Source organism: Emys orbicularis, chromosome 1, assembly GCF_028017835.1.
Source record: "Emys orbicularis isolate rEmyOrb1 chromosome 1, rEmyOrb1.hap1, whole genome shotgun sequence".
Taxonomy (NCBI): domain Eukaryota; kingdom Metazoa; phylum Chordata; order Testudines; family Emydidae; genus Emys; species Emys orbicularis.
The window spans coordinates 18,533,722-18,560,159 of record NC_088683.1 but is presented as its reverse complement, the minus strand read 5'-3'; the positions used below and the strand labels follow the sequence as shown (position 1 = coordinate 18,560,159).

Here is a 26,438-nt window from a genome sequence, read left to right as displayed (position 1 = left end):
CACTAGCCCTTCAAAGCAAACGGAGGCCTTTCAGAGGTTGGTGCAGGACATCTCAAATTATGGAGCAATCTGCTCCTGTTTTTAATTTAAAACGGCCTCCTGTGTAATCATGGGGCCAAATCCTTAGGTCCCTGCTCAGTTTTTACGCAGCCCTCAGGGTCTGGCCCAATGGGAATGTTGTCTGAGCAAAGACTTTAGGCTTTGGCACATAGACATCGGGAGACTTGCTTTTCAGAAATGCTGAGCACCCATAACTCCAGTTGAGCATATGAGCTCTCCAGTTGCTCAGCACTGCTACCAATCAGTGCAAGGAGCTGACAAAGGCCAGTTGGATCATCCAGTCCCCCCCCCCCGCCAATCTACTGCTTAGTACTGTCTTCTGATTCACAATGGCCCATTCACCCTTGTAAGCCATCCGCTCTCTGCCTTCATTCAGTAGTTGGCTCCCAGCAGCCGTTCCACAGGACCCACGCTGTGTAGGGAGCTGATTGCTTCTAGGCTGCAGAAACCCAGCCCCAGCCCTGTGTTGATTTTGTGCCTCGCTATTGAGGCAGAAACGCCGAGCTGCTGCTGTGCATTGAATGCCGTGTCAGATAACACCCCTCTGACATTGCCCAGAGCGTGCTGCAGGGTGTTTGGGTTGCTGGGTTTGTAAGGAGGCAGCCTCTAACGAATACCCATCTGCTCGCCTTCCTTCCCAAGGGGGCAGGAGGAAAGCCTCAGTTGTTCAGAGCTGCCAGATCTGGTTTCAATATCCAGGCTATTAGCCCGTCAAAAGTCACCTGAATGGCCCACTCAGACAGTCATGTCAATCCATTCCTAATGAGCCCATCACCACTGTATCTATGCACCAAAGCTTTGCTTCTTGTATCATTCAGAGGTGACGCTGCCCTGACTCTCACAGGCACTGCATATGACAACCCTGGCAGTTCTGCTATGCAATGTGACCACGCAGGAATTGAGGAGGCCAGGCGGGACTCCAGCTCTTGAAGGGCTCTCCTCCACACGCTGCCATGCCATGTGGGGACAGGGCACGTGCCAGCCGAGGAAGGGGCTCCACAGCGCCAGCACGTGGGTCCCCCAACCTTTCCTCCCAGATAGTTGGAGCCCAGTTGCCATTGTGGGCTCCAACAATCTGGGAGTTCCATCCCTAAGGCTGCAGCTTGGAGAAAGGATTCCTTCTCCCCTCTCTTTTCCTGCAGCTCGTGCTGTGCAGTATCTGGGCCGCGGTGATTTCTGTGCTAGAAAACAAAGAAGTTCCATTGCATTATTGTTTCTTAGTGTGTGGTTTTGTAGAGGCGGCCTTTGACGTAGGCTAAATAAGCAGCCAACTAGGGCGCCCTGTGGAAGGAAATACTGGAAGAATAGCACTGGTACCACATCCCTCGCCAACACACCGGCCTTCAGCCCTCGCTGCTCCAGCTGCCGAGTTTCTGATCACCTGCCCTGTCCCAGTTTTGGCCCAGCCGCCTGCTGCTGCTGTGTGTTGGATATTTCCCATAATCCTTTCCTGCCCTTAGAAATGTTGCTGCAGCCAGCACAAAGGATTCTGGGAGCTGCTGCTATCAACTGAACAGAAATGGAGACAACTGAGGACAGGGCAGAGAGTGGGTTGCAGAGTAGGCTGGATGGGAAGGAAACAAAGACCGGCTGAGGCAGAGGGGTGCCAGATACTGGCCTCGTAGGGCACTAATGCACTTCGGTCTGACCCTGCAATTTTGCAGACTTGAGGACACATTTTGATCACGTTTACATGGGTGTAAATCAGGAGTAACTCCAATATTCCCCATTTACACCTATGGGACTGATATCAGGATCCAGCCTGCAGACCTCGTCTGGATAATATATTTTAATGCAGAGAAGTCCTAATGTCCCAATAATACCCACTCACACCGCAGACCCCTCTGCTCCATTGGGCTAGCCTGCTTTTCTTCAGTGTGTCTACGGCAGAGGTTTTATTAATGCAAAACAAGCATGCTCTGGAAGGTTAAGTCCAGAAATTAATAATGAATTAAAATGTGCCACGGACATGGCTAATGAGCTCTTTGTCTATGTAGCTCACACGAAAGGAGGTCATGGCTCATCCGTTCTCATCCTGAACTGCAATCGGCTTAACTGTTAACTTTCAGCGCTCAGGTCTTGTCTTGAGATGGGGATCCAGGCGGCGACGTCACTTGTCTCTGCCAGAATTTTCCTGCCCTGGGTCCCAGCCAGGTGGGCCGTCCCCTTAGTATCAGTGAGTTCCCGCCACCGAGAATCTGCGTCACTGACACTCATCCCTTCCAGGGCTCTCTGTGCAGGGAAGGAAGGGGCTCATTCCACAGCACTAAAAAGGCCAATAACCTTGCGCAGCTGTGACAAGGCTTAGGATGACTGAGGAAAGTAATCTTGGAGAGGACTAGCAGGGCTTAACTTCAGTCTTAAGCCTCTGCGGGGATGCTGAGCCAGTAACTAACCTGGCTCGGAGCCACGGCCATCTCTGCATCTATTGTTCTTTTCCCTTATCTGCCAAGACAAGGGTTATCCCATCTTATCTGATACAGCAGATTTTTAAAGAGGCCCACCCAATAGCAGGAGTGCTGGAAGCTGAGTGTCTCCTCTACTTCCCCTCTCTCCACCCCTCTACTTCCCCTCCCCCTCCCCGCCTTGCCCCTCCTGCCCCACTGCAGAAAGGGGCCAGGAAGGACCTGTTCGTTTTGTCAAGGGTGTTGTGTCAGAAGAATGCAGAGCGTGCAACCTGGGAGCAAGCGAGGGAGGCACGCCTCACTGGACGACATCATGCTTCCACTCTGTGGAAATAATGAGCAAACACTTTGCATTTACTCAGATTAGCGGAGCTCCCCGAGGATGAGGGGTGAATGGTAGTAGCGCTAGCGACTGTGGCCTGCTGCCACGCAAAGGAGGAGGCGCTTGGTGCCCCGCAGGATCAAGACCAGGTGTGCCTATATTAGGTCATTTATTTTGCACTCCTTTTATTTTCTCTGCCCAGTGAAACACCAAAGCTGACCTCCCCCCTGCTCCCCACCTTAGGGTGTAGGGAGGTGTCATGTCACCACATCTCAAGCTAGCTTCCACCCTGGCAGGTAGCATGGCCGCTGTGGCTGACGTATAGCTTCTCTGCTCAGCAGCATAATTGTTCCTTTATCAAATATCTCCGTGGTAGCAGAGCGGCAACTGCCAGGCAGTGCCAGGGACCGAGCTCAGGGCCGCAATCTATGCCCTTGTGGGGAGCCTGCTTCACCTGGCCTCCATCAATGGCCCTGGCTGCACAGACAGTGCTGTCACCATGCACGTGCTTTGTCAAGTCATCATTGAATCGTAGGAAAACAGAAACGTCTTTCTCCTCCTCCGCCGCCACCGGCTGGCTGCATATGACTCTGAGGACTGCTGCGTGTGCCCCTGTGCAGGGAGGGGGATGGAAAAGGACCCAAGGGAGGTTCCATTTAGTTGAGGCAGGCATGGGGAGAGGGGCTGTCAGCATTCAGACTTCAATGAAATGACCACTTTTACTCCTCTGTCCTGCCTCTGATCTTCCTGATCTCAGGTGGGTGTGATGAGGTATGAAGCAGTCTGTCTGCGTATCTGGTGCTGGGGGCTATACGAGCACCTAGATATAGTGTCCGAGCATCAGACAATAATTAATGGATTTTAGCCTCACAACACCCCTCTGAAGTAGGAAATTGTCACTCACCTTTTACAGAGGGGGAGCAGAGAGACGAAGCGACTTGACCAAGATCAGGCATAAGAAGTTCTGAGTCAGGAACCGAAGTCAGGTCCCTGGAGACCCATTCCACTTCCTTATCAACTAGGCCATCCATCCTGTCCAGTAACTCAGGCCCTGTCCATATGTAGGGAACAAACTGTTTTAGATACAACCACGTCTAAACATGGCTGTTGCTATTTCATTATTTCTGTTGTGGTGTGGCCTAAAAACCACAGGCAAAGACCAGGGCCCCACTGTGCTAGTCGCTGTACAGACAAGTAATCCCTACTCTAAGTGCCAGGATGTAACGTGTGGACAAAACAGATGAACTGTTGTAGGATGAGGTAACAATTAAATAAACACACCAGCAGACGTCTTAGGCTGTCACTTGCCTCACCAATGCCAGTGAGCTATGGGCTTCATGGCAGAGGTAAGTGTTTCAGAGGATAAGATAACGGCTCTATGAGTGCAGCAATAACTGGACTCTGTTTAGTGTGGGCTGCAGGAGGGTATGGGAGAGGTTCTTGTGGGTAAGGCATAGGGCTAGGCATTGGGACACCAAGGTTCTCCCAGCTCTGCCACATATTTCCTATACAACCATGATCAAATGATTCAATCTCTGCAGGCTAGATTCATCCCTGGTGTAACTCTGTTGACTCAAACATTTAGCTGACGTGAAGTGTGTTAACCAAGCCTGCCAGTTGCTGTACTGTAACTGGGTCCCCCAAAACAGTAGGATTTGCAGTGTAGACAGGGCCACAATCCGTATCAACAGTGGTCAGGGAAACTGCTAGTAGCCACTGACCATAACCATGTTTTAATGCTGCTGTCACTAACACAACTTTGGTCCCGCAGGCCTTATCTACAATAGTCTTTTTCACCCAAATTTCCCACCATTCCTAACATTGGCATAGCTCCACCAGTGCTATCAACAGTAGGAGCTCTAGTCTAGGTAAGACCACAGTGACATGGTGGTAAACACTAGTGGCTTCCAGTGCCTTGTCTACACTAGAGCTCCTGCCACCACTGGTAGGAAATTTTAGGCGGAAAGGACTAATGTTAGACATAGCCAAGGCGAATAAGGCATACAATGCAAAAGGGTCTCCTCACATTGCTTTGGGAGTGCTATGTTCATCTCCTGTGGTGAACCTCAGTGGTAAATTTGGGTTTGATGGTCCCGTGAAGGATAGTTTGCAAACATGCCTTTGTTTCCGCTCTTTTCTCCCAAGATCCTAAACCCGATGACACAATCTCACCCATAAACGATGAGAGGACCTAACAGGCAACTGTGTCCCCACAGCTGATGTACTTCTTATTTGATTCCTCACATCCGATCTCCTGATGCTACATTTTTTTTATTAATGTCATAAGCCTAGATAATGTGACAGTGTCAGAAATGTGCTTTTAAAGGTTACTCAATAAAAAAGCTCTGGAAACTATGATTATCAGAGCAGGATAAGAAAGCTGGGCATGGTGAGTCTGAAGTAAGGACAACCGATTGAAGACATGTTCTCTGTCTACAAATAAAAGAAGAGAAGGTGTAAAGAGGACAGGGACCAACTATTTTCATTAGTCCACAAGGAGAAAATCTTGTGTAAAAGAGCTGCTGCAATTAGAAGACTTTACTTAAATACTGGGGTGGAACAATCCCATAGGAACTGATTTTCTGGTTTGACTTCACACCTATAGAACAGGATAGTTTGGCAGCAGTGATAGATACATCATCCCTACAATGCAGCTGGATATAGTCAGAGACCCAGCAAGAGATCCTATCCACCCTTACTGATTCTGTAAATGTCCACTATGGGTACGTCTACACTACTGGATTAATCCGAATTTATATAATTCGAATTTGGGAAACAGATTGTATAAATTCGATTGTATGCGGCCACACTAAGTACATTAATTCGGCGGTGTGCGTCCATGTACCGGGGCTAGCGTCAATTTCTGGAGCGTTGCACTGTGGGTAGCTATCCCATAGCTATCCCATAGTTCCCGCAGTCTCCTCCGCCCATTGGAATTCTGGGTTGGGATCCCAATGCATGATGGGGCCAAAAACATTGTCGCGGGTGGTTCTGGGTATATCCTCCCCCCTCTCCAGGAAGCAACGGCAGACAACCGTTTCGCGCCTTTTTCCTGGGTGAACAGTGCAGACGCCATACCACGGCAAGCATGGAGCCCGCTCAGCTCAAGACAGCAGTCCTGAACATTGTAAATACCTCGCGCCTTATCGTGCAGTTTATGCTGAACAAGAACCTGGAAAACCAGGCGGCGAGGAGCAGGCTACTGCAGCGCGGCGACGAGAGTGATGAGGATATAGACATGGAATTCTATCGAACCGCGGGACCCGGTGCTTTGGAGATCATGCTGTTAATGGGGCAGGTTATAGGCATGGAACGCCGATTCTGGGCCCGGGAAACAAGCACAGACTGGTGGGACCGCATAGTGTTGCAGGTGTGGGACGATTCCCAGTGGCTGCGGAACTTTCGCATGCGTAAGGGCACTTTCATGGAACTTTGTGACTTGCTTTCCCCTGCCCTGAAGCGCCAGAATACCAGGATGAGAGCAGCCCTCACAGTTGAGAAGCGAGTGGCAATAGCCCTGTGGAAGCTTGCAACGCCAGACAGCTACCGGTCAGTCGGGAAGCAATTTGGAGTGGGCAAATCTACTGTGGGGGCTGCTGTGATGCAAGTAGCCAAAGCAATCACTGAGGTGCTGCTACACAAGCTAGTGACTCTGGGAGATGTGCAGGTCATAGTGGATGGCTTTGCTGCAATGGGATTCCCTAACTGTGGTGGGGCGATAGATGGAACCCACATCCCTATCTTGGCACCGGAGCACCAGGGTACCCAGTACATAAACCGCAAGGGGTACTTTTCAATGGTGCTGCAAGCACTTGTGGATCACAAGGGATGTTTCACCAACATCAACGCGGGCTGGCCGGGAAGGGTTCATGATGCTCGCGTCTTCAGGAACACTACTCTGTTTAAAGGGCTGCAGCAAGGGACTTACTTCCCGGACCAGAAACTGACCGTTGGGGATGTTGAAATGCCAATAGTTATTCTTGGAGACCCAGCCTACCCCTTAATGCCATGGCTCATGAAGCCATACACAGGCAGCCTGGACAGGAGTCAGGAGCTGTTTAACTACAGGCTGAGCAAGTGCAGAATGGTGGTAGAATGTGCATTTGGCCGTTTAAAAGGTCGCTGGCGATCGCTACTGACTCGCTCTGACCTCAGCCAAAGAAATCTCCCCATTGTTATTTCTGCTTGCTGTGTGCTCCACAATCTCTGTGAAAGTAAGGGGGAGACCTTTATGGCAGGGTGGGAGGCTGAGGCAAATCGCCTGGCTGCTGATTACGCGCAGCCAGACACCAGGGTGATTAGAAGAACACACCAGGAAGCGCTGTGCATCAGAGAAGCTTTGAAAACCAGTTTCATGACTGGCCAGGCTACAGTGTGAAATTTCTGTTTGTTTCTCCCTTCATGAAAACCAGCCCCCTTTATTGACTCATTCATTCTCTGTAAGCAACCCACCCTCTCCCTTCCCCCAGCTTTCTTTCAAAGGAAATAAAGTCACTATCGTTTAAAAATCATGTATTCTTTATTAAGTGATTATAAACATAGGGAGAGAACCAAGAAGGTAATCTGGGTGAGGTTTGGGAGGAGGATAGGAGGGAAGTAAAAGGCCACTGAACAAATTCAATATAATGACAGCCTTTTGGTTGGGCTGTCCACTGGGGTGGAGTGGGAGGGTGCACGGAGCCTCCCCCCCCGCGTTCTTACACGTCTGGGTGAGGGGGATATGGAACATGGTGAGGGGGGAGGGAGGTTATACAGCGGCTGCAGTGGCACTCTGTCATCCTGCTGCCGTTCCTGAGCTCCACCAGACGCCGGAGCATGTCCGTTTGCTCACGCAGCAGCCCCAGCGTTGCAGCCTGCCACCTCTCATCTCGAGCGTCCCTCAAGACCTCACGTTCACTGGCATCTTTCCTAAATTTAGATACAGTGTCCTTCCACTCATTCAAATGAGCTCTTTCATTGCGGGTGGATTCCATTATTTCTGTGAACATGTCGTCTCGCGTCCTCTTTCTACGCCGCCTTATCTGAGATAGCCTTCGGGACAGAGGAGGGAGGCTTGAAAAATTTGCAGCTGCTGGAGGGAGGGTTGAAAGAAAGGAGAGAAGTTTTTAAACTGATACATTTTACAGAACAATGCTTATACTCTTTCATGGTGAAAAACACTATTCACATTACATAGCACATGTGATTTCAGTACAAGGTCGCATTTTCCATCTTAATATTGAGTGCCTGTGGCTTTGGTGTTAGAGATCACAGACGCAGGTCCGGGCAACAGAATTCAGCTTGCAGGCAGCCATGGTAAGCCATTGTCTTTTGGCTTCTGCGCCCTCCTTTCCCACATACCAAGCAAAGCCTGTTGACTGCTGCGGTTTTCCTGTTAACCTTCAGCAGCAGAAAACAAACTAACCCCCCCACCATCCAATTCTCTGGGATGATCGCTTTATCCCTCCCCCCACCGCGTGGCAGGTATCAGGGAAGATCCCTGCAGAAACCAAACTAACCCCCCCGCCCCCCCCCCCCCGCCATGAATTCCTGGGATGATCAATGTACCCCTCCCCCCACCACGTGGCAGGTATCAGGGAAGATCCCTGCAGAAACCAAACTAACCCCCCGCCCCCCCCCCTCCCGCCATGAATTCCCTGGGATGATCAATGTACCCCTCCCCCGACCGCGTGACTGGTAACAGGGAAGATCCCTGCTAGCCAAACGCGAAAAGCTCAGGGCCAATTCCCCCCCCCCGTGCTTGGCTAACTGCAGGGAAGGATTTCTTTTCAGCCACAGGCAAACAGCCCAGTAGGAACGGCCACCTCTGTCCCCTTAATTAAGTTCCCGTATTTCAACCAGGTTACCATGAGCGATATCACTCTCCTGAGGATTACACAGCAAGATAAAGAACGGATGTTGCTTGAATGCCAGCAAACACCGGGACCATACGCTGCCAGGCTTTGTCAGGCAATGATACCAGATTACTTGCTGCAAACATGGCGTGGTCAAGTGTCCTACCATGGAGGACGGAATAAGGCTGCACTGCCCAGAAAACTTGTGGCAAGGCTTTTGGAGTACCTCCAGGAGAGCTTCATGGAGATGTCCCTGGAGGATTTCCGCTCCATCCCCAGACACGTTAACAGACTTTTCCAGTAGCTGTACTGGCCGCGAATGCATCCCAAGTCCTCAGGGCAAATTAATCATTAAAAAACGCTTGCTTTTAAACCATGTTTTATATTTTTAAAGGTAAACTCACCTGAGGTCCCTTCCATGGGGTCATGGTCTTGGCTACTGGCTTGGGAGGCTTGGGAGGGTACTTCAGTCAGGCTGAGAAAAAGATCCTGGCTGTTGGGGAGAACGGAGCGCTGGGTGCTCTCTGCAAGCTCGTCCTCCTCCTCCTCCTCCTCTTCCCCATCCGCAGAATCCTCAGGTGTAGCTGATGAGACTATCCCTGACCCGGAATCCACGGTCACAGGTGGGGTAGTGGTGGCGGCCCCCCCTAGAATTGCATGCAGCTCGGCGTAGAAGCGGCATGTCCGCGGCTCTGACCCGGAGCGACCGTTTGCCTCCTTTGTTTTTTGATAGGCTTGTCTGAGCTCCTTGACTTTCACGCGGCACTGATCTGAGTCCCTATTGTGGCCTCTCTCCATCATGCCCTTGGAGATTTTTTCAAAAGTTTTGGCATTTCGTCTTTTCGAACGAAGTTCTGCTAGCACTGAATCCTCTCCCCATATAGCGATCAGATCCAGTACCTCCCGTGCGGTCCATGCTGGTGCTCTTTTTCGATTATCAGCCTGCATGGTTACCTGTGCTGATGAGCTGAGGTATCTGTGGTATCTGTGGTCACCTGTGCTCTCCACGCTGGGCAAACAGGAAATGAAATTCAAATTTTCCTGGGGCTTTTCCTGTCTACCTGGCCAGTGCATGCGAGTTCAGATTGCTGTCCAGAGCGGTCACAATGGTGCACTCTGGGACAGCTCCCGGAGGCCAATACCATCGAATTGCGGCCACACTAACCCTAATTCGAATTGACAAAATCGATTTTGGCGCTACTCCGCTCGTCGGAGTGGAGTACAGAAATCGATTTTAAGAGCCCTTTATTTCGAAATAAATGGCTCCGCTGTGTGGACGGGTGCAGGGTTAATTCGATTTAACGCTGCTAAATCCGAATTAAAGTCATAGTGTAGACCAGGCCTAAGAGTTCCTAAGCTCTGCTAGCCCCAGCTATCATGAGCAGAGGTTGGTAGCAGAGCAGTGCCCACTGAAAACTGGACGTGAGTCACCTGATTTCAGGTTTTGCTACTGACGCTCAACCAGAGTCACTCAAAGGTTTGCAAAAGGGGCCCACTTTTATGTAAACAGAGAACGTTAGTCTTCAGACCTGCCATTGCAGCACTGCATTTGTTCATTGTGTCCCCTTCTCATATACTTAACTTGTCATCTCTTTGGGAGATGTTTTTGTTGTGCGTGTGTACATTGCTTAGTACAATGGGACTCTGATCCCTGCTTGGGGCCTCTAGTCGCTACTGCAACACAAATAATAATAAATTTGTTTTTCTTTAAATGACTACTTGATTTTGACTTCCAGTGCTACAGAGGTGTGGTCCGGTGAGTGCTGACCACACTCAACTCCCACTGACTCTCAGTCACTTCATGAGGTCAGCAGAAGTTGAGGCTGCTTAGAATCTTTCGGGAGGTGAATTACCTCATAGAACCAGGCCCTTTGAAGAAGGATTTTCATTACTGGCTCCAGATATGAGGCTCTTGTGTCATGGCCGCCACCTTGGTTGACACACTGGGGATTGAACCAGGAGCTTCTAGAGCTAAAAGCATGAACTGCTACAGCTAAAGAGCCAGTGCTCCCTAACTATCCCTAGAACAGACTCCTATTCAGACACACAGGGAGACCCGTGACACACACTCACCAATGGGTGACACTTGCATTCTATTCCAGCCCCCCTCGACAGGACTGTCCCTTAGCGAGTCCCTGTGTGAGGGCGTAAGAGATTTCACTGCTCGTGCTAGGGAGCATCAAGGGAGTATATCAAACCTAACCTCACGGATCACTTTCTTTCCTTCCTTCCAGCCAAAGCTTTTGGCCAAGGAGCTGCTCGACCTGGTGGCATCTCATTTCAACCTGAAGGAGAAAGAATACTTTGGAATTGCCTTCACAGATGAAACGTAAGTGCCACGATGGAAATACCGGGAAGCAACTCTTAGATCATGAGAAAGTTAAATGTCGTCTCCCCACACCATACACAAGGGGCAGCACGAAGGTCTATTTACCACTTAAGCCCTTAGCACAAGGCCTACAGGGCTAGGGACTTACATGGGACTTAAGAGGTGCATAAGCCTCATACTGCACCGGGCAGGGGGGAGAATGTCATTTATTGTGAATCAATCATTTTCTGCGACTCATGGAGACATTAATGATCCCGTCCTAGTCAAATGTTAAATGAGCTCTTGTCATTCGGCATTGGCAAAAGGTCAGCTTAAGCAGTCTTAGATTTAAAATCCAGTTGCTTCTTCACAATCGTTATCAGTACAACGGAACTGTATAATTAACACGTTAACAGGATTATGCAGTCAGGCAGGTTCAACAGTAATGATAAATGATTTGAGGGACAGAGAAAAAATCCTTTGAAATCACACTGTCCCAGTCATTTTAGGGCCCACATCAATGTTTCTTAAAGAAGAAAAGGGGAGTGGGTGGAGGGGTAAATGAAGGGGTTGCAAACTCTAGTATTAAATAGAGATGTTTTCATGAGTGTTTAAAATAAAGAATTACAGTGAAAACAGGTCTCTGGGGATTTGAACTCCCCAAGCTATGATGAAACCCAAATACAACAGCCTTGTGAATGTGCCAGAGAATCAGAAAACAAAGTTGAGGATCACAGGGTTGTCCTCTCTTGGTACTTTTTGTGAAGCCCAAGCTCCTGGAGTAATGTGATGATATCAGAATCTCAGCTTTCATTTTAAAAAAGGACATTTCTGGCCCTTACGGTTTTAGAGAAAAGCTTGAAAACATGAGCTCTAGCAGCTCAAAAGCAAGAAGGCAAATAAATATTCAACAGTGGGTAGACAGCTAGTGTGCTGTGGCCACTCTTTAGCATGCTGACTAGTACTGTCTTAGCCTTGGTCTACACTGGGGGGGTGGGGGGGGGAATCAATCTAAGTTACGCAACTTCAGCTACGTGAATAATGTTCCTCCAGCTGCAAAATGGGGATCATTTTTCTAAGTTCCCTTCCCCCACCCTCTGTCTGTTTAGATTGTCTCTCACTACACGTTTGTGCAACACCTAGCACAGTGGGGCCCTGGTATTGGTCGGGGCTCCTCGGCAGCTACTGTAATACAAACAGGAATCATTTAATTCTGAACATTTCTGCGACACCGATTCCAGGGGTTGTCCGTAGTTTTCCTCCCTGACATATAATTTCTCTGACTCCAGGAGTTCACTTCCTTGCATGGAGCTTATGCTGACACTGGCTGAGGCAGAATAGGTTCTGGTTCATAAATATCCTCTGAGGTTGGCTTAGCTGCGGTTTTAGAAAGGGAAAAAAGCAATGAAGTATTACAGCAATTCTTTAATTTAAAAGTATAAAGCTCTACGAGAGTAAGTTATTTAGAAAGGATTTGGCCTGGGAATATCATGACAACTTGAGAAGAAAATCAATAGGAACAATCTTTACGTTGGTGACTTAATAGTTTCTTCTGATAATATGGGGTCATTACCGCATTCAGCATGACTGAAATTAGATTGTCAGACTATTATGGGAGAAAGACGTTCACTTCATATTTTAATGATCATAGAAATGCTTTACAACATTAACCGAAGATCAGCAAGGTCAAAACGATGGCATCTTTATGGCAGGTCAGACACCTGGGGCCAAAACCAACCCTGATATAAAGCCAGTGGAGTTACAGATTTGGCTGATTGGCTAGGAAGGATGGTCTTGTGCTGAAGGCACTGGACGTGGGGGGAAATGGCTTTTTTTTTTTTTTAACTCTTGAGATTGTGATTCTCCACTAACCCTCCTTCCTTTGACATCAACATTTCCAAAATTCATTCAAGTAAAATCATCTTTGCAATGACCAAAATTCAGCTTCTCTCAAGGAACATTCGAGCCTTAGAGCTGGGTGCTGGTCTGCCAAGCTGCCTGTTCCGCAGCGGCATCAGGGGTTGTTCAGCCCCTGCAAAACCCCAGGTTATTCCCCACCAAATGCTGTTCCCCATTTCCTATTGCAGGCCCTGATCCCAAGCCCACTGAAGTCATTGGGTTTTGAAGCCGGCCCCTAACCTCTTACCAGAGTGGGTACAGCTGAGCAAGGAGAGCCTCATCAGACACATGACACAGGATAAAAATGTGTAATGGAACCCTCAAGTCAGGACATAAACTAACCACTAGTTGCCTGGATCCGTGGTTCTCAACCTGCGGTCAATTAGCCCAGCTGTGTGCTAAAAAAAAAATCCGGGTCCTGGCTGCCCGACCCCATGCACAGCAAGGTCCAGGGTCCGGATCCCAACTGCCCAGTCCCGCATTTGACAGGATCTGGGGTCCTGTCTGGCAGGGTCTGGGGTCCCGGCTGCCCGGCCCCGCGCTCGGTGGGGTTCGGGTCCCAGCTGCCCAGCCCCGTGCTCGGCGGGATCTGGGTCCCAGCTTCCTGGCCCCGCTCTGTGGGAGGGGTCTCCGGGTGGGGGGGCGCTGGGCAAGGGGTTAGCAGGAGGCACTGTGGTTCTCAACCTGCAGCCCACATAACACATTGTGGGCTACATATACGGCCCACAATGATAAATAGGTTGAGAACAACTGGCCTGGGTGAAGAAGAAATTTCCTCTGAAGTATCTGGTATCGACCACTGTCAGGCCTAGGATTATTATTTGTATTTCAGTAGTGCTAGGGCTGTGCCAGGCACTGTACAAACACATAGTACAAACTGTCCCTGCCTCAAAGAGCTTGAAGTCTAATTAGCCAAGACAGATCAAAGATGGGAGGGGAAACACAGGCACAGAGAGATAAAGTGACTTGATGAAGGTCACACAGTGAATCAGCAGCCAAGCCTGGAAGAGGCCTTGGATCTCTTGATACCTAGTTCAGCGGCCCAGCCAATGAACCATGCAGCCTTTCTGAAATGGGCTACTAGTCTGAGCCATGATGGCAGTTTCAATGTTACGGACTCTACTGTTGTGCTGAATCTGCACCATGAATCCCGAGCAGTTTCCTGGACCCCCCGCCCCCCTCTCGTGAGTTTTCCATCAAAGACAAGGCTATAGCCCTAACTCTGGGAAATCGGGGGCTTAATTTTAATAGGGTTCTGCTGTAGTAGTTGATGGCAATTGTAATAATAATAATCTGTAGGATTTTTATAGTGCAGTCAGGACTTAATCCTGCCCCACTGAACGAATGGAAGTTTGACTTGGAAGGGAGGTAGGTCAGGCTATTAATCCACAGATCTCAAAGTGCTTTATGCACACTAATAAATGTAGATCCACTTGCTATAAAACTGGACACTAGCCAGTACATCTTTATAACTGAATCCACCTTGAGGCAAAGTGTTCATTGACATGCTGCTTTCCATGGAAAACCCTGATGGGAGAAAATGGAAACTACTCCATGCAATTGCAAGTGCCCAGCCCACATGCCAAAATCTATACTCAGTCCATAAAATAAATGTGCTCCGTTTCTGTTTGCTAAATGCAATTACATATTTGTTATTGACCCAGCAATTTAACTCCAGCACTGCACCTCTATTTGTTGTTGGATCAACAATTTAACTCCAGTGCCTCCATAGACAACAACAAAAAATGATCTAGATTTCACTGAAAGGACCAACTAAGTAATAATATACAAGCCCCTCTGTGGCAGGGGAGAGCCTGTGCAGTTAGGACTATTACTGGTGATTCCACTGATGTAAATTCTGAAGTGCAAAAACCAATGCGGATAATAAAGACAAAAGCTGTCGTGCCTCTTATTAAATTGTATTGGAGAAGTGTCTCCATGCTGGAGCATATCAAGGGGCATGTTAAAAATTGCTCGATGCACTAGCTTTGTGGCTGGCTCTCCTGCCTTCGGGGGAACTTTACCTCTTCTTCTTGCCACCTCTTTGCTACTCATGCAATATCGGCAGCAATACACAGGCAGTATTAAATATATATATTCTTTTGCACTGATTAACCCAGTTCCTTAGGCTAAAATGCAGATAGAATGATTCTTTCCAAAAGAAGCAACCACCTAAAGTGAATGACTGCTCTCTGCCCTCAGTACTTTCCACTGTGGTTGGGGATCGTTGCACATGTAAGACAAACTTGGATCTTCCCCTTGAATAAACCCATAGGACTTACACAGCAAGTCCTTCATCAACACGTTGAATTCAATGGGAGATTGGCTCCTGGTGTGTAATGCCAACCCTACGACCAACTTAGTAACACAGAGGCAACAGGAGAGGCTGCGGGCAGAATGGTGGCCTTAGGGTCACTCTTCCTTGCTTTTGACAGTGTTTTGTACATGGGCCCTAGTTGGTTGAATGCTTGCTTTTTAACAGTTGTTTAAGTAGTAATAGACACGCTTGTCTAATTTCAACCTCCTCATATAATGTGGCATCTAAAGTCCAGTCTAAGTTTTAGCATCACTGGGTTCATGTTCCACTTAAGGGATACCGTAGATAAAAGGAACAGAGAATGGGGGGAAAATATGCATAAAAAATATATATATTAGTCCAAGATGTTCAGAAGTGACTCATGATTTTGGGTGCCTCGGGCTTTGGGTGCCTAACTTGACACACCTTAAAGGGGCCTGATTTTTCAGAAGGTGCTGACTCCCGTCCTCTGAAAATCAGGCCTCTTTAAAGCTCTTGAGCTGGGCACACAAAATTACTAGTCACTTTTGAAAATCTTGGCCATAGTGTTTACACTGTATATAGGGCACTTGTGCTAGTCGGGGGCTGGGTAGGTGTTTCAATTCCTAACACCCCGCACAAGCTTCCATTAGCTGGGGGGGAAAAACATTGTTTAAAAATTGAACAAACTTTGAAAGAACACACAGGCTGAAATCACAGGCAGAGAAAGCTTTGGGAACTTGAACTGGGTTTGCAGGTCAAAATAAAATATTTTGAGAGGGAAAGTTCAGAAAAGTGAACCTCACAGAATTCAGAGACTGTCCCTAGTTGAGACAGGCAGAGAGAGCAATGGTAGAACTCTAGGGAAATTGGCACAAAAAGACTGTAATTGCTTTAGTTCCTCATGGATTGTAACTACCCATTTCTGGACTTTGAAGAGGTGAAATCATTGACCCAAATGACCTCCATGGCTCCTCTTTCATTGCTATAGTCTACAGCAGTGATTTTCTATATTTCATACCAAGGAAGGTTAGTGCAGTGGACTTCACTAGGAGTTAAGTGCCTAACCTCCTTAGAGCAACAGAGGGTCCTGTGGCACCTTTAAGACTAACAGATGTATTGGAGCATAAGCTTTCGTGGGTGAATGCCCACTTCGTCTTAGTCTTAAAGGTGCCACAGGACCCTCTGTTGCTTTTTGCAGATCCAGACTAACACGGCTACCCCTCTGATACCTAACCTCCTTAGGTGCTTTGTAAATCCAACTGGGTGCTGATCTGTATCTTTGGGTGCCTAAACACTTTTATAAATCTGGCCCTCTGTGTCTGCTGCTCCGAGCTGTAAAATGCAACTGGTATTGTGAAGAATAATTAGTACTGAGAGACCCCGTGGTTCAGTGGCCTGAGCAGTCGCCTGGGATTCAGGAGACCTGGGCTCTATTCCTAGTTCTATTGATGACTTGGTGTGTGATCTTGGACAAGTCACTGCATCTCTCTTTCTTCTTGTCTGTAAGTTCTTCAGGGCAGGGACGCTTTCTCACCAGAAGTGAAATCCTAGCCCCACTGAAATCAATAGCAAAATTCCTACAGTTGAAATCAGGGCTCATTGACGTCATTGGGGCCAGCATTTCGTCTTATGTGTTTGTGCAGTGTCCAACTCGGTGAGGCCTTGCTCTCATTTGGGTGGCACTGTCATATAAATAACACTGTACGTGTACACGGCACTTCACAATGTGTAGAACGGGACAAAGAACAGTACTCCAGCCCAGGAAAGCTCGTTACATAAAGGCACAAATGGATAAATTAGAGGAGAAAACAATAGAGGCAGGTACCATCCAGACAAAAGCGAGCAGCATGTGGTTGGAGCTAGGATGCTCCATGGAACAGCTGTGTTTTTCAGGAGCTCTTTGAAGGAGGAAAAAGAAGAGCTTGGCAGGCATTATTGAGAGGCTATTCCAAGCGAACGGGGTGACAAATAAAATGTCTGAGACTTTGTATGGCTGGGTTTAGCCGTGAGTGAAATATTACTGGCATTGTACAAACTCCTAGCAATAAGGATTTTTAATGGAAATCCTGACAGACTTTTAATTATGGCGCCACACCAGGGGCACTGTAATAAAAGGTGAAGTTCTTATCTTCTGGGTCATTTGTGCTCTTGTTCCGTGCTACCAGCTTTCACCCTGACAGATTGAACTTTATGTGTTAAATATTTAGACTGAAATGTTGCCAAGATGATATCACCTCTTTTCTCTGAACATTTCATGTGGGTTTCTCAAATATTGTACAATATAGCCTAAGGCAAATAGCATGCATTACAGTGTGTGTGTGTGTGTGTGTGTGTGTGTGTGTGTGTGTGTGTGTGTGTGTGTTTTAACACCTCAGCCCTCATTACAATGAGTAGCAAGCAGTCTCTTGTTGCTAATGTAACTAAGTACCTCTTTTCTTCTCTTGTCAGGGGACATTTAAACTGGCTTCAGCTGGACCGTAGAGTGCTAGAACATGACTTCCCCAAAAAGTCAGGACCAGTTGTTTTGTACTTCTGTGTCAGGTAAGTGTGTGATTGCCAGCAGGCCCCATGACACACAATTAAAATGACACATTTCCTAGAGGTCAACAAAGTGGGCCTTTCTGTTCTTGTTTTGCTTTTCATAAGGCTCCACAAAGATGCATGTAAAAATAACCGTAATAGTTTACTGAGGCGCTTTTTGATCTGGGTGTCATTCTTCTTTTGTTCACACCAGTGTCAATTAGGAGTAACACCATTGTAGTCAGTGGAGTTACACAGAGGGAAATCCAGTGTGAGGGGAAATCAGGCCCTATATCTTTTGTATGTTAAGGGCAAGTCAGTCTACACTACAAAATTAAGTCAACCTAAGTTACGCCACCATACAGCCACTGCAGTAATTAAATCGGTTTTATACGTCCACACTACACTCCTTGAATCGGAGGTGCGCGTCCTCACCAGGAGCACTTGCACCAATTTACCTGGCAGTGTGGGGAATCGTGGGGAAACTTAACCCTTAAGTTGTCTTTTCAATGCACTCACTACCATTCATGAAACTTTGATTACAGGGAAAGAGGAGAGAAGGCAGAGTTTGTTCTGTATCTTTGATTTCTGAAGTTGCAGGTTCAATGTTAGAACTGTGCTAGGTCCGATTAAGGCTACGAATGCCAGTGGTTCAAGAGAAGTTCTGATGGCTTTTATGTTTGTAGGTTACTTTACATGTGGCAGCTTTGGCTGTTTAGAACTAGAGATGGGCCCAGATCCATAAACCCCAGCTATATGCAGACCCACCTCTGTTTAGAACTAAATCAGTCAGTTGGGCCGTTTCTATAAAAGTGCTCACCGTAAATGCACAAATGAATTCCTGTAGAAAATCTAATAAAGATACATAGCGATAGTTGGTAATAATGGTCCAATACTACAACTTTCAAGAGTATTACTATAGGCCCAAATTCAGAAGTTCTTACTTGGCAAAAATCCCACTGAAGAAATTGGGAATTTTGCCTCAGCAAACGCTGAATAAGAACTTCAGGATTTTGTGCTCTGATGTGCCTCCCTGTGGAAATCAGTGGGGCAGCACAGGGGTTAGTCATGGTAGTATTTGTTCCCAAGGGCCCAATTTTGTCCTCAGACGCACTTAGGCGACTCCCACTGAAGTCAGTGTCTCTCTCTATCTTAGGTTTTTATACAGTACTTCTCGGTAAGGTTTCGAATGGGAGGTGCACTGAGAGGGCGAACTGGTTGGTCAGATGCGAACTGCCCTATGCTATCACTGTGCAATATTATGTTATGGTGCTGTGTGTTAATATGCATGTATAGAGCATCATAAGTCCACATGGTGTTTTACAAACAGGTAAAACCCTTTCCCGGCCCCAAAGTGCCTCACAATGCAAATAAGGCAGAAAAAACGAGATGTAGGATAAAGATCCAGGATAGGGAGTGTATGGAGAGGATTGATAAGGAGAAAGAGGCAGGAGGAATTGGTTGCAGAGGTAGATTTTAGGGAGGTATTTGAGAGCCGGAGGTTGGCAGATGAGGACAGAGAAACTGTACCACACGCAGAGAGCAGCATGTCAGAAGCCGTGAAGCTAAGTTTAGGAGAGACCGCAACATCAGACAGGTGAGGGCATTAAGAGGCAAGACACAGTGAGGGATTCAAAGAGTGTAGGGGGTGATGTGATCTATGCAGAGGGAAAGGAAGATGTAGCAGCACTGTGGTCTCACTTGGAGATGCAGGAGGACGAATTCAGAGATGGGGTCCCTGGAGATGAGTAGGTCACCGGATTCTGGGTTAGAGAGGACCCAGATAAGTGGACCATTAGAAAGTGAATTTTGCCGTGATTTGCAATCCCCAGCCTGAAAGAATGGTTTGGATGTCATGGGAGGTTAGTAATTCCTAGTCAGGGAATATGTGAGCAGGGAATAGATAGTGTGTGAATGGTTTATCTTTTGGAGATTCATTTCAGTTTCATTAATTGACATGAAGAAACAGTCAGTAGAACTCATTCCTTTCTCCAGTGCAACGTCCCTTTGGTGAGGATACCCATCCCAGGGGTATCTCTGCTCGTTGCGCTGCAGCCATTAATCATTCTCTGCACAAGTAGCTAGGCTAAATCAGAATATTCATCCTGTGGCATGTGCTGCTGCTGCGGAAGGACCTGGGGAGTTGCGAAGGAATCAGTAACACTCCAGCCCCATGGAAGCCAATAGCTCGTATCTATGGCAGAGTTGTGGTCCCCCAAAGGAATGTCCGTTTCAGATGAAGCCTGCAATGTAGGTTGATTGTTACCAGCTGGGTTAACTCAGCATGGGAAGGGAGGTCAGAAACCCTAGACATAGCAAGTGAGGGTTGCACCCCTGGGTAACTAGGGCTACTGTAGAACAAAATGGCTTTGGGTGTATGGTAAGATGCCTCAATGAAATCCATAGCACAAGGTTTAGATGTGTTGCTGTCTGTAATTTAGCTTTACCTTGTACTCTGTCCACACTGGAGATTTGCCCTGACTCCAGCCATTGGTGGCTCAGTGTAGCTGCCCCGGGGTGACCCCTAGTGTACACAGTACAGACCACTATAAGATGCTGTTTATACTTGTGCTGCTTATGCTGGTTTCAAGCACAGGTTAGCTCCACCAGTACTAATAGTGGCTTTGCCAGTCAACACTGAGGGCTTGCATGGATGGCTGGCCATGAATGTCTGGCATCAGGGTAAATATCCAGAGCTGACAAGGCCTTAGGCTGCTTTAGTTTTTCAGTCTTTGCCAAATCCAGTGTTTAAAACAATATTCCACCATTAGAAAAGGGCTGATATTAAAAAAATCAAAACCATCAGGGCGTGGCTGTCACTGCAGAAGGGTGAGAATGAACTGCTAATGAATGCAATGTCCATGGGGCTAGATAGACCTTTCCTCTTGTTGCCGAAATGCCCCATCGCTTCTAGTGCCGGCTAGAGGATAAATATGGGACATTGTTCCCTGGGGCTCTGAGTCCTCAACCTTGCTTGAGTCACTTACGCAGCGATCACAACGCATCATTGTTATGTGTGTCGTTCACTTCTGCTGGCTTTCTCTTGTCTTTGAGAAATTAGATTGGGGGTGGTGCTGACGGCAGCCTGCTGTGTTGTGAATATAGAGATGTGAATATAACCGCACTAAATTAACCAGAGCAATTTATTCATCTCCCATGTAATGGGTTCCGTTTGTCCATCTAAGGTGTTTGCCACGGGAAAGAATTGAATGTAACATTCAGAGGTTTTCCCTTTTTTGGGTGAGGGGAGGGGGATTAGCGATGATAGCCACCGAATACATTTCTGGATCAGGCTGTAAGGCTGGAGAAAGGGAGGCAGGAAACCGATGTTTAGGTGAGAGCGGACGGTTTATAGTGCAATGCCTCATTCCATTGCATTGCCAGAAGTTCCTTCTCCCCTCAGGAGAAGGAACTTCTGTCTCTCTCTCTTATGCCCACTGAGGTGGGATAGAAGCAGCATTCACAGAGATCGGGGCCAAAGGGCTAATATGAGATATTGGTTAAAATGGGGCAATCAAAATAAGTCCGTTTCACAATCCAGGGAGCAGTGCTTTCCCATTGTATTTTAATGGAAACTCAGCAGATACTCTTCACCTGCCGTTGTACGTATTGCAGTGCAACCAAGAGGCCCCCTTGTGCTAGGCTCTGGCCATACACAAAGGAAGAGCCAGTCCCTGCCCCAGATTGCTTACAGTCTAAATAGACAGGACAAAGGGAATGTTTGACACCAGCAGGCAAGGTCCCTAAGGGACCAGCCACCAGACTAGGTACAGGAGGCATTCCCCCTCCCTGTGCCGGGAGCTGTGGGGTCACCCCCTCTCTGCCCCAATACACCCCAACATCCCATCTGCACCTGGAGCTGTGGGCAGTAAGGCATTGGAGCCAGCTTAATCAGCTCTGTGCCTATGGGGAATCCACAGCACCAGACCTGTAGCCAGTTTCTGCTCAGGTCGGTGGGGCATGGCGGGGGGGGGGGGGAGGGAATAGACTTTACCCCCATGTCTCGTTATGTCTGTACAATACCATGCACAGCTATGATGCTATATAAATAACAGTAACAATAAAACTTTGTTAAACCTGTATTCATGACCAGGTCCAACCTAGCTGCCAACCCAGGTTCCCCATGATTGGACCTGCCTCTTCCACAAAGGCTGGCTAAGCTGTGCCATAAACCAGATTTTCCACAGCTGCATGTAACCAGGGTTCTTTGTACAGTGTGCACCAGGCCTGTCTGTGCTAAGGGAAAAAGCTTGGCGCTCACACGAGTGAATACATAGCTTGTCTAGCCACAGTGTATAAATACAGTAACTCAGACTTTGTTTGCATCTTGCTGAAAGCAAAAAGACCCTGCAATTTATCACTGCCTTCCCAGGATGGCCCCACGTTTTAGTCACCATGGGGAAGGTGTAATAAATGGCCTGTGGGAAAGCGCCACTCCTCTGAGTCTGTTTTAAGGCTTGAGAAACTTCCGTCCAGAAGATTTACTTGTGTGAGGACTGACCTTTGCTTGAGCAAAGGAACTAATGGAGACTGCTACTTAACACACATTTCTGTGTTCTGGGCATAGCCATCCATTAAACACATATCTTAAAAGCAGTTTCACTCTAGAGTCCCATAATGTAATTTCTGCTTTTTGCTAAACTGGGAATACATTTGTATAAGTGGGCCGTGTTTAGAAAAAGGGATAGGTAGTTTTCACTTTTTCCTTTACAGTGAATCTTTCAGCAAAAAAAAGTAATGTAAAAACCCAATCCTGTAAGCCACATTTTGAAGTTTCAAGTGTTGGCAAGATTGTGTGGCGTTTATGAAGCTCTTAGTTAATGTAAAAAGCAACAGAGAGTCCTGTGGCACCTTTAAGACTAACAGATGTATTGGAGCATAAGCTTTCGTGGGTGAATGCCCACTTGTAGTGAGAGGCACTATACAAAAACAAGAGATGGGCAAGCTGTCAGTATGAGATTTGTACCTATTGTTTTATCTAAATTAATACGCAAGCTAATGCATTAATACAGAGACTTTGAGTTGGTCAAAATCACACAGTCACCACCTCCACTGCCCTACCCCGTGTTCAGTTATATCTGTACAGAGTGGGTATGTAGTGCTACCACCCGTATAAGCAAGTGGGTAGATCTTATTTGAGAGTGTTTCATTCAAGGCATGTTACACAAGGTGCAAGGCACTGGAAACACTGATCCCATGAGTCAGTAACAGCTAGGAATAGAAACCAGACATTCTGAGCTCTAAACCAGATCAGCTTCAAAGGGTGAAACCGTAACCGCATTGAGATAAATGGCAAAGCTGACATTGCTTCAGTGGGACCAGGATTTCACCCGAAAGATCTCTGGTCAGTGTGCCCATCTGTAAAATGGATACATGAATTACATCAAAGGGATGTTCTGAAGTTTAAGTGATTAAACTTCTAAAATGCTTTGAGATCTTCAGATGAAAAGTTCTCCATAGGTGCAAAGCAGTGGTGTTATGAAGTACAAGGCACCCTCTCAGGTACCTCTGTGGTTGGGAAGTCACTGTTGGTGGAAGAACTAAGACTACCTGACTTGGAAGTCAAACAATGAGCCATGGAGTTTAAGACACAGCATGGGAAATTCCCATTCAGACCCTCCTTTTCCACTTGGATTCTGTTGTAAATTGGCCGTTGGAGAGGAGATGGGGGAGGTGATCATTTGCACTAGCCCTGCCTTCTAGTCCTCAGTACCTGCTCAGCCAATCGCTCCCTCCACCAACGTGTCTGTGCCTGTGGGGACTCCCCAGCACCAGAGTCAGTTGCAGAGTCAGGGCTCCAGGATGCCTTTCAGGGACAACCCCCTCTGGCCAGAACACACCTCGCTACTTTGTGCTGCTTAGTCATTTTTCATCAGGTGATTCTGGCAGGTCTACGCCCTGCACAGCGAGGGGACTCACTAGAGTCAGCGCCTATGCACAGGCTTCTTGATGTCACACCTGAATATTGTAGTGGAATGAGCACCTGCCTGAAACACCTCCTAATTCCTCCCTTCTTGCCTGCCCGTGGAACTGTAGCTTTTACAACATCTCATCATCTCTATCAGAGCAGCCCTGCTCCTTTAAGGGGGGTCCCCCAACTGGGAGGAGGCTCCATTGGGAAATATGCAGCCTGAGGCTATATCTAGCTTTCCACTCCTCTCACCAGTGGGTGCTGGAAGGAACAATGCACATGCCCCCATACAGGTACTTGGCCCACCTGTTCCTTCCTCCCAGACCATCCCCTCCCATTGTGGTTTCTGGGCCCAAAGAACCCCTTCCCCTGGCCCCATGGAAGGCTATGGGGCGAATGCTGCCCCTGAGGTGGCTGACCACCCCACCCTCCCCACACACACACTTCCATAGGGTGAGGGGAAGATGTGGATATGGCTCACTGAAGCCAATGGGGGTCGTTCCATTGGCTTCAGTGGCTTTTGGATCAGGACTATGTAGATCCCCCTCAACATGCAGTTCCGAAGGGTGTCTGGCCCTAAGTAATCAGATCTCACGCTGCCCCTGTGAAGTAGGCCCCTGCCAGTCAGGTCGTATTAATCTCCCCATTTTACAGACGGTTAAACTGTGGCACAGAGAGATTAAGAGATCTTCCCAAGCCACCCCGCACATCAGTAACAAAGCTGAGGCCCAAGGCTCCCAGTTCCCAGCACGGTCTGCCCCAGCCGCTAGATGCATTTTTGTCAGTGCTCCAAAAATGGTGTAAGTATGGAAAATGTGCAGTGGCTTGATAGCATGTGATACAGGAAGAGGATAGGGAGGGAAAAAACATGTTAGCTCTGGTCAAATAATAGCCCCGGCTTTCTAGGCTCAAATTTCTCTCTTAGTAGGATTGCATTCACCTTCAGAGAAAAACTAAATGTTGCAGCCACCATGTGACGAAATGAAAGCAGACAAGGCTCCCTCTTCCCGAGCCCCATCTCCCACGTACTAAATTGCCCATCATTAGCTTTGATCCCTGGTATCTGGGATGGAATGAGAACAGCACCAAGTGAGGGGGTGGAGCCCCACTTTCCCAGCCTTCAAAGGAGGGAGGCGTTCAGTGTTAAAATTGACGCGAGGGTTCCGCCGGAGAGGGGAGATGGAAGGGGCTCTCACTGCTTTGGATTTTCATATTTGTTTCTGTCTGATTACTTAGCAGATCTGCAGCAGGGTCATTTTTCCCTCCCAAGGAACATGGCGTGCTTTAAATGTCAGTGCTTAAAGTGTGCGTCCATGAACATTAACACATGGGGTTTGAACATAAAAGCAGCCCAGCAGCCCGAGCTATCTAAGATAATCATTTACCACAAGATGCTAGGTGTAACAGCATCTCCATCTGATGTGCACATACATATCATTTATTTTTGCAGAGAGCAAATCGTCCCGTTCTCTATATATTATCCACTGAGGTTTTAAATGACATGGCAGGGAAACTACAGGCCAGATCCAAAGCTCTGCAAATGGGTAGCTCTCCCCATTCAGGGAAGTGGACACTGTATCCAATTTTATCCATTACTTTGTTGATAAACCTGAGCATCTCTTCTTCTTTGAGAGCTTTGCACTGCATCCCACTGAGAATAGAAATGTTTATAGATTTTTCAGGCCAGCAGGGTGTGTTTTGCCCTTGTCCAGTGCCTTCCATCCTAGGAGCAGAATGTACTGCACAATAGAGCTGATGGAAAGAAGGGAAGTATATAGGTTAGAAAGAAACTAAAAAATATGTTCTTTTGTTTGGAACTTTTCACAAGATTTTTTTTTTTCAGTTTTCTTAATTTTTTGTTTGTTTGCTTCAGTGGGGAATGGAATGCACTCTTTCTCCAACTGTATTTCTCTTCCCCCCCGCCTCCCCCAATTAAAGAATATAAAAAGGGAGGAAAGAAGTAAAAAAGTAAGTGGGTTATTTTCCCCCACCGAAGCGGACAGAGTACTTTTGAAAGTGTTTGAAAACTATTCAATCGTTTTCCAAAAAAATTCTTTTCAAATTTTCTTGCAAATGAAAAACGTTGACTAAAAAAGGAAAAATCCGTCCCACTTTTGTCCAAAAAGCCAAGTTTCATTCCATAAACCTTTTTTGACCACCTCTGTGCATAAGCATGAGTTAAGCTTCACAACAATCAGGAGAAGTAGGGAAGTGTTATTATTAAACACACGCTACCTTTGGGCAAATTGAGTCACACACATATTAAATAATGTGTGTGCTCATGCCCAGTTAAGTTCCTGCATATTTGAATTTAGATCCTGGACACATACCATGGCAACGCATTATTACTGTCCAGCAATTCTACCTAAACTGCTAGTAAAGAAATACAGATCGTGTTAGAGACACCGATCTCAAACACTAGGAATAATGCATTCAGATGAACAGTAGGTGACTAGACAGCTACTAGTTTGAGCTGATAGAACCTTTTGCTGATTGTTCGTCAAACCCAACATGGATTCTGTGATGTCAAGTATCTATTTTGGCAAAGAGGCCCCGAATTAGGTGGGCCACGAGGGCAGAATTGCCCTCTCAATCCTAGAGATTTTCCCTGCAGGTGCTGAGGCTCCTTGGATGGGAAGCTTGCTGCCTGCGCAGTACTTGCTTCATGGACATAGAGCTCTAGCCACCGGGGCTGTCAAGCAAGCACCATGAGCCGTACGAAACTCACACACCCAGGATTGGGTTTTTATATAAGGTTGAAAAAAGGATCAGCTAAATAATCAGAGGCAGTGGAGTCTGGGGACGTGGGGCTGTCTCAGGAGGCACTCAACCCCTTGCAAAATCAGGCACTTTAATGATGAGATAATGGAACAGGGGGCAGATTTAAGGCACAAATGGCAG

At 47.4% G+C, this 26,438-nt stretch overlaps 1 protein-coding gene across 1 annotated transcript in view; it reads left to right on the top strand.

Annotated features, from left to right (window-relative positions):
* The window catches only part of FRMD4A (FERM domain containing 4A), a 290,131-nt gene that overhangs the window by 155,091 nt on the left and 108,602 nt on the right, over window positions 1-26,438 (top strand). The window contains exons 3-4 of the mRNA XM_065413790.1: window positions 10,856-10,950; window positions 17,555-17,647. Of these exons, the coding sequence (XP_065269862.1) occupies window positions 10,856-10,950; window positions 17,555-17,647 (188 nt within the window). The remainder of the gene's footprint in view (window positions 1-10,855; window positions 10,951-17,554; window positions 17,648-26,438) is intronic.